This window comes from Chamaea fasciata, unplaced genomic scaffold, assembly GCF_029207755.1.
Source record: "Chamaea fasciata isolate MVZ Bird 193981 ecotype frontalis unplaced genomic scaffold, bChaFas1.0.hap1 SCAF_3, whole genome shotgun sequence".
NCBI lineage: Eukaryota > Metazoa > Chordata > Aves > Passeriformes > Sylviidae > Chamaea > Chamaea fasciata.
Genome location: NW_027094088.1, coordinates 20,992,092 through 21,000,938, shown reverse-complemented (window position 1 = coordinate 21,000,938; position 8,847 = coordinate 20,992,092). Strand labels below are relative to the sequence as shown.

The 8,847-nt window shown below is 42.7% G+C and overlaps 1 protein-coding gene across 1 annotated transcript in view; it reads right to left on the bottom strand.

Moving 5' to 3' along the window:
• Nucleotides 1-300: 300 nt before the first annotated feature.
• USH2A (usherin) overlaps nucleotides 301-8,847 on the bottom strand; it is a 380,780-nt gene continuing 372,233 nt past the window's right edge. The window contains exons 71-72 of the mRNA XM_066178272.1: nucleotides 7,950-8,180; nucleotides 301-941 (exon numbers count right to left, since the gene is read on the bottom strand). Of these exons, the coding sequence (XP_066034369.1) occupies nucleotides 852-941; nucleotides 7,950-8,180 (321 nt within the window). The 3' untranslated portion in view covers nucleotides 301-851. The remainder of the gene's footprint in view (nucleotides 942-7,949; nucleotides 8,181-8,847) is intronic.

Below are 8,847 nucleotides of genomic sequence, written 5' to 3'. Positions count from 1 at the left end.
TTGTCACTTTCTCTGGAAAAAGGACAGAGATGAATATGGGAGTAGGTTTACTGTCATGGTGTAATAATTCTCAATTACAAGTGCCTTGACGTGGTATTTCATACCTGTGTCACACTGGCTGCTTGCTGTTTGCACCTAGTTTACTGTGTATGGTGAACAAGTTTTATTGCCTGTGGATTAGTAATACATAAGCAGAAAGGAAGGATGTGACAGCAAGTGAAAAAGCATGCTTGGAGTTCAGCATTTATTAATGATCTGTTTGGTTGGTTTTTTTAACTTGAACCGAGAAGGTGGGGAAGAGGGAGTGGAGGGAGTGAGAGAACACAAAGGCTAGAACAACTTTGTAAGAACCTTCAATGCTGTTTATTCACTGGTGCATGAACACAATTTTGTGGTGGAGCTCTGTCAGGCCAGGAGAAAACATCCTGCCACGCAGGCTCCTTTTAGCCACATGCTGTTTTTTGGACATGTAAAAGACTTTTCCTTACCAAATATGTTCCCCTCCCTTGCCCCTACAACCCTCCTCACCTGGGAAAGCTGGACGAGAGACAAAGATGAGAGCCTCTACCTTCACAGTCTTTTACTACTGTATGACTGAGGGATTTTCAAACTATTCTCTTACCTTTCTGAGAGGTCAGTGCTAGCACACAGTTTTTACTGTACAGTGAAAAGGATGTTGAAAAAAAGGCCGACTTACTCCCCCCCCCATCCTCTCCCAAAAACCTGTTTTATCTATTAACTCCAGGGCATGGGGTGCGGAAACAGCAGCTCTATCCCTGCCTGCAAAGGCCATGCAGGCTGCTTTTGGCAAGTTACCCACTTCCATTTTCTAGACAAGCTGGTTTTGTTCTTCAGAGGTGGGTGTCAGTGAATGTGGTGTGCTCTTTGGTGACGGTGCTGAAGCCTTTGATGACATTGACAAGATCTTCTTCATCTACATACTGTAAGGAAGGGAAAAAAGAAGCATGTCAGCCAAAGCTGTCCCAGACTAAAGGTGATTCCTTCATTTCTCTTTCTTCCTACCCACTAAAAATGGTTCTTAAATACATAAATAAGTGCATTTCTAAGGTCTTTCCTTTCCTCTCAGGATGGGATAAGAACTTAGAGCATTCAAGCAGTTGAATCCAAGACAATTAGATTTTCACAATAAGCAGTAAATCTAAAAAAAAATTACAGTCAATTCCTTCAATTACTCTATATATCTGACAAATGGTCAATAATACTGCTTGTTACAGTTTACCGGGGAACTTGGAGCCATGAAAAGAAAAAAATACATGTTTACATTTTTGTTTTGTTTAACAACCACATCACACATGATTTAGGTAATGTTTTGTTCTTCAGGCTTCCAAAGGAGTGTCTCAGCTTCCACTTGCACTCCTGCATTAGGCTGGAGAAAGTTGAAAGCAGGAGAGAAATTAACTGTCTCCACAGCATAAAGAGAGCACTAGCAGTGTTACTGCTAGTTACTGTGTCCTGAGCCACTACAGCCATTCACTACATTGATTTGCAAGCTGGACAAAGGGGTGAACTGAACTTTGAAACCACCATTCCTAAGCTACTGTGTGTAATAAAGAGAAAACTGATTCAAAAGCATTGCAGGAGGTTTGTTTGCAAGAGAGTAGCTGAGCAACACAGGAGCAGAGACTTGGGTTTGGGGCAATGTAAAGCAGTGTACAGAGGATGGACACAAGAGCTGCTGATTTGATAAAGCAGCTGCACTCATGCCATCAGGGTTGTCTGCCACCAAAAGGAAATGAAAGTTTTTGTTTTCTGGATCCTGCCTCTCCTGAAACTCACTGGAGTATTTTAAACTCATTCCAACGTGCATATGGGGGCTTTGCAATCTAAACTATCTCATGGTGTCAGCCTAAGATAAGTGGCTAGAGCAAGAGCTTCCTCTCTGCAGCAGGAAGCTGTTCTTTGGGCAAATGAGATCACAGAAAAGGGCTCCCTGGGTGAGTTGTTAGTCCCCAAGGAATTAAATTACAAGGATTTGATAGCTCTGAGAAAATGGCAAGACTGACTCATGATACCACTGAATTGGGAAGTCCATGAGCTGCAGAGTGCAGGCTGAAGGTTAACAGCTGTACCTTTAGGGGTTTTGCCTAGAGTTATCACTACCTTCTTTCTTAAGTCTTGTCGGCTTCCTTGGTCCTGCTCTTGGGGGTCTAAGTGGGTTTGACAGTGATGGAACCAACACCCCTATACTGGGGTAAGCCTGTATGTTCCAGCCCTTCCAGCTGTTTGGTGTACTGAAGGTGAAAATCTGAGGAAGCTATTTGAATTTTTGTGCCAGACTATCCTCCAGTTCATTTGCATTTTGGATGAGATCCACTCACTAACTTGCACTCACTAACCATCTAATTTTGTTACTACCTCACAGGCCCTTCACCCCCATTCTCGGTCTTTTTAAGGAACCTTAATTTTCATCTTTTTCAGGAAGCAAACTTGTGTCTCACTGACCCCTGAATCCCTTCTTGTGCATTTGGTCAGGGATGGTTGGAAGTTAAAAGCCTGTTTCCTGGTGACAAGGAGGAAGAGAGGTCATCACTGTCTGTGGCTTGAAAATCATATCTTGCATCTGTGTGCTCAGACCCCTGTTGATGACACTATCTAGTCCTGTCCTATATTAATAGAGAAATACTTTGCCTGCCCCCCAAACTTATTCTAGTCCCATGTGGGCAGAGTTTGAATTCATTTGTCACACATACCAGGAGATCTGAGCATTCACATAATCTCTGCATTGCAACTGAGCAGAGGACATGGAGCAGATCTCATCAGCAACTGAGCCCCAGTTAACAGAACAGGAATCACTAGAACACAAGCTCCTGCCTCTGGCTCTAAATGTGTGAAGGATGCCAAGGCACCCCACCACAGGCATGTACATTTGCTGAATTGCATGGAAAGAAAAACCCACCGAATAGAAGGGAATTCTGAAAGGTGCATTTCCTTGGTAAACCATGGACTTAATAGTTAAATGGAAACCATAAAGAGATGCACATGGATGCCTTGCATCCTGTAAGAGTAGTGTGTGATTGTAGGCACACAGTTGTGGCCTACTGGTCATCTGGTGACTGCAATGTGATCCTGAGGTGATTTGGGCAGACGACTGTGGACCTAAGAGCAGTAAGACGGGAGCGCAGCCAAACTGAGCCAGGCAGACAGCTTGTAGAAATGAGCAAGGCAGGAGCCTGAAGAATTGAGCAGGCGGGACCAAAAGCCAGAAAGTCCGGAAAACTTTCCAACATACCACCCCCAGATGGGCGGCTGGGAACTTAGGTACGGGGGCTCAGATATCTGCAGAGGCAAAGTTCATACTGGACATCCTGCTGCGAATATTACAGAGGAAAAGTATTAAGGGTGAAGGGCGTGCACTACATGCCTTGCTTATTTGGTGCAAAAGAGGTAAGCAACTGGGAAACATGAGAACTCAAACATTAGAAGAAAGAAAATTCATTTTGGACGTTTTGTTACGAATTTTTTTTTGTCACCAATTTCGCAGAAGAAGGGTGCTGAATACGGGGAGCGAGCGCTATGCACTTTGCTTATCTGGTACGAAAGAAACAGAGTAACACTACGCACTTTGCTTATTTGCTCTAAAAGAGATAGGGTGGCTCTACGCACGTTCCGGGTTTGCTACGCAAGAAACAGTAAGGCTACGCACTTTGCTTATTTGGTACAGAGCGAGGCTATGAACTTTTCTTATTTGGTGTGAAGAAGATGGAGCGAAGCTGCGCAGCGTGCTTATTTGGTACAAAGGAGGTGGCCTGGGAGCAGACACACAAACTGCCTTTTTCATTAAAATGTGGGCTGGTACCAGCCGCACTTTGTCCGTGCCGCCGCTGCCCGCTGCTCCCTACAGGCGTGGAGGTGCGAGCCCTGCGCTCCCCGCCCGGCGGCGGCCGCGCTCCGGCCGGGCCCGGCCCGGTGCCGCTTCCCCCGGACCGCCGCTGTGCCGTGGGAGCGGCGCGGCCCCCGAGAAGTGCGGCGGGAGGTTTGCTGCGTCGAGCGCTAGAACAAAAATAACGTGGGGCTCCGAGAGGCGGAGTCGGAGCTGCACAGTAAGCACCTAAGAGAGGCTTGCAGTAACCAACCAACGCAACAAAAACCGAAAAAAAAAAAAAATGGAACGAGAGAATTTAAGTGATAACCCTTTTCACTGCTTTTTCAGACACTATGAATCTTGAGATAAAGAGCTTTTGTTAAGCAACTTAACTTTTTTTCAGAACAGCTTTCGTTAAACAACTTCACTTTGTTCACAAGAACATGCAGGCTAAGTTGGTCTAAAGTATTGCTGGAAGAGAAATGATAATTTGCAGATGGCAGCAGCTCTGCAGGGATAACCTGAAACAGAAAGTTTACCTGGAATAAGGCAAGTCATAAGTTTAAAGTCTATTTCTTATCTCCTTGTTTACCATGTTTCTAGTTTTCCCAAGCTGCTGACCAGAAATGCTGCTCTTCTAACATGTGGTGGGTCAGAGATGCTTTCGGTATCTTAGTGTTGTCTAGACATGTTCTGACACACTTGAGAAAATTGTTTACAAAGATGAACAGATTACATTCAATTTGATAGTGCCTCAAAACGTATGGTTGGATAGGGAGATAGAATTTCCAGAGAAACAATAAAGACCTGATCTGAGTTTTATCCTAAAGAAAAAAGGGTGTAGATGAAAGCAATGGATGAATGGGAGTTCTGATATGCTATGGAGATTAAATAATAGAAGTTAATTTTGTTCATCATTGAGGATAAATAGTATGATTTCCTGCAGATAAAGGTTTATATGACATGCTATAATTTACTTAGTATTAAGGCTGTGTTCAGTGATGTGAGTTTGTTCCATAAATGTTTTCTGTGTGTTTGAGAAAGGATAACTTGGAATTAGAAAAAGGAAAAGGAATAGAGTACTAGATCTTGCAGAGAATTATCTCATTGAGAAAGTTGTTATAGGTCACTTGTGTCTTCTTCAAAGCTCCAAGTGTGACCTATATTGCAAGTTAATAAATATGTGCTGAGACAGAGTGGGGTAAGGCACAATAAGGTTACTTGGAAAAGGTTATGTCAAGGCATTCAGTGATTTTCTTTGTAATCCTGCTCTATTTTACAACCTAATCTATTCCCCACTAAGATGTGCTAGAGATAAACTTGGAGATGCCTTTGTGTGCAGAAAGGAAGGGGAGGCAATTAAAGGTCTGCACAATGTGAAGTCTCTGGGTACCAACACTGTAAAATGTATGGAAGAACCTGGGGCACGGCAGGATCTGGTGTTGGCCTCCATCATAGACAAGGAAATGCACAAAAGGACAAGACTGCTGGACATGGTCTGAATCAAATGGGGCTGCCTCCAAGAGTAGCAAGTGAGAGAGTTTTTCTTTCTCTTGACTTGCTCCCTCCTACATTATTACTGGGGTGAGTAAGGAAAGAATTTTCTTTTGAATAATAATAAATGGGATACCTGTGACTTGAGGTATCCCATGTTGACAATATTTCACTGTTGGAAATTTTATAAGATAATAAACTAATTTGATTTAAGCTTAGCTTTCGCCCACTGAGCATACAAAAATAAAGTTTTCAAGTCAGTCGTGTTTGCAAAACTGCTCTTTTGTGCACCTTGTATTGCCTTTTTGGTTGAGAATATTGTATTTCATATGTAGTTTACTCATTTAGTAGGCAGCCTTCTCAAAAGGAAAATCAGTAACACAAGTAGATTTTAACATTTACTGCAGTTAAACAAAATCAGAACTTGGTGTACGATTGCTTCTTGATAGGACAGTGTGGTACAGTGCATTTTTCCATATTTGTCTTTCCCTAACTTTGACACATATGTATTTGTATACGTAGCCTTAAAACTAATGCATAACTAGGGAACACTGAATGGTGAAAAAGCAACTTATAGTGGCTTGGAACTCAGTATAGTATATGGATGATATCTTAGTGACTGCATCAACTGTAGAACAGCTCATTGTGGCAATGCCTGTAATGCAAGAGGCTTTAACAAGTTACAGTTTGTGTGTTACTCCTGGGACAATACAACAGCAAGCTCCCTGGAAGTATTTAGGGATGAAAATCTTCGACCAAACTGCTAAACCTTAGACAGTGACTGTTCAGCACTCAATACAAACATTGAATGACTTGCAAAAATTATTAGGTGCAATTGTTGGGATTATCAAATGTGCTGTCAGCACCACTTTTTGATTAATTAAAAGGTGGTCCTTCCTTGGCTTCCGGGAGCTTGGCACCAGAAGCACTTGCTAGACTGAGGCAAGTAGAAGTAAGAGCACAAAAGGGAAAAGCTTAGAGGGTAGTTACCACCTTATAGTATATATATATATATATATTACTATCTCTGGACCATCCTGTGGGCCTCCTAGCCCGATGGTGTCACAGTCAGCACAGTCCTTTGCATTTCTTACAATTGGTATTTCTATCAGCACAGAAAAACAGTTACCACTCACTCATATTTCTGTGGACACTTATTCTAAGGCCTGCTGAGCTTCTGTACATACAGGAGAGAAGGAAAAAAAAAAAGTGTTCTTGCATTGATGTAGTGCTTTTGGAGCTTTAGGTGTACCACATATTGTCAATGCCAATAAGGGACCTAGTTATGTGGTTCAACGCACCCAACAATTCTTACAATCTTGGGGTGTTCAAAATGTCACTAGTATTTTGCATTCTTCAACTGGTCCAGCTATTATAAGCCATTTTTTTTCTACACTTAAAGCCTTTCTTCAAAAACAAAACAGGGGGAATGTTAAGTAAAACCCCACAGGCAGGGAGTTTGGAAAGCTGTGTTTACATTGAATCATCTTACTATTCCTCCCTCATGTACAATGCCTGTTATTCTAATGCACTTTTGTTACCAAGCGACAGGATTCTTGGCCCTGCTCCAGTCTGGGTTCCTAATTCGCAAACACGAGCCTGGGAGGGCCATGGGATCTTGCTACTTGGGGACGTGGATATGTTTGCATCTCAACAGATCCTGAAGTCTTGTGGGTGCCTGCTTGTTATATTCGACCTGTCTTGGATAATGCCCCTCAAAGCAACAAACCTGGCTGTGGCTCACCTGACTTCTTGGAATAAGCAAAAACATGTGGGTGATGGGAACATTCTATCTCATCCTTGTATGTTACTTTATGGAGCTGTATAGTTATTGATGTTGTTAAAGTTGTATAGCTATTGATAGAATTATATAGCTATTGATTTTGTTAATATCCTAACATGCAGCCTTTGGCTTATTCATGTATGTTGCTTCTTATATTGTCAATATTCTATAAATGTAGGTATAAGAATTTTGATTGTCAATATTCCATAAGTGTAGGTATAAGGATTTTGATGAAATGTAACGTAGATTTGGGAAATGAATGCATCAGTCCACAGATGCATTTCAGAGCTAGTGGAACCTACATTAAAAAGATATTTGTACCAGGTTTGCTATTTCTTCTGCAGGGGCCTTGTAGAAGGATAGTAAACATGGCATTTATTTAAAAGAAAAAGAAACAGGAATTGAAGGCTCAGAGCTGTGGGGATTGGGACTGGGACTGTGGCCAAGCCTCATCCCTAATAGGCTACAGCTGTGTAGGACAGGTGACCAATATGGAAGGTAAAGAAACATGGAATGCTGAGATGTACCTGACCAATCACAGAAGGATAGATAGGGTGCACAGGTGGAATGCATGTAAGATAAAGGTATAAAAAGCAATAAGATGCTGATGCTTGAAGTCTTCTTTGGTGTCATTCCTACTTCCTCCATCATGTGACCACCTGCAACTCTAAAAGAGAACAGTAGACTTGAAGGATTTTGAGGATCTAACCTATGACCATGTCCTTCTAGGCCTTTTGGCTGTATCTCCAGTAAGTTATGACATTTAGACTTTTATCATGATTCCAACAGAACAGACAAATCTCTCTCTGGTGACGCACAGCAGCACCCCAGAGGAGCAGGAGCCCTTACCAAGCCACGACCAGCAGCGCGATGGTTGTGAATGATGGCATCCCAAGGTGACTCATCAAAAGTCTTCTTGTCGTAGAGGTTGAGCAGCTGGCTGACACTGCGATGGAGGGAGGCGGGGGAATACGTGCGACTCAGCTGGCCCTGACTCGGCCTCCTCCCCCCAGCCACCATACGGAAACTGCGGTTGCTCGTGGGAGAACCAGTCCCTGGGATTTTTGTATCTGCCAGTCCCTGTAAAGTAGACACAAAGTAATTAATAAAAAAAATAAAGGGCATGGTTTTAAATAATGTAGCTGAACAAAAATAAAGCAGGAGTGGAAGAGAACAGAGGAAACCATGCCTTAAAATCATGCACAGTAAGAAACAGAAGGAAAAAACCCCAGACCCTTCCCGACTGTACAACAATCACATCACTAAAAACAAACAAATAAAAAACCCACCAACACTAAACCAGGGTTTTCCCCAATTTTCTTCTTCCTATTTTTTTTTTTTTTAAGTACCAACAAGCAGAATTTCAAAGATTTTTGACTGCCAGAATGATAGCCCAGACCTTCACAGCAAGAGGATGTTTGCAGACCTTTTCATGATCAGGAGAAAAAATCATTCAGACACCAGGAGAAACATGCAGTGTCAGATGCCTTTGTGCGTGCTTGGGTCATCTGACACACCACACGTCTGGCCACTCTGCAAGCTGAGGACTCTACCTCAAAATGCGTTGTGTATCTTTTGAGGGTGACGCTGCTTGATGAATCAGATGTGTCAGCAATAGTTTCAAACTGAGATTAAAAGAGAGGGAGGAAAAGCATTAGGGTAGGGCAAGGTGCAGTGTAGGTGTAACCTGACAGAGGATGTGAATTAGCTGTAGCTCCATGAGGGAGAGCAGTGTAGCAGGACGTGG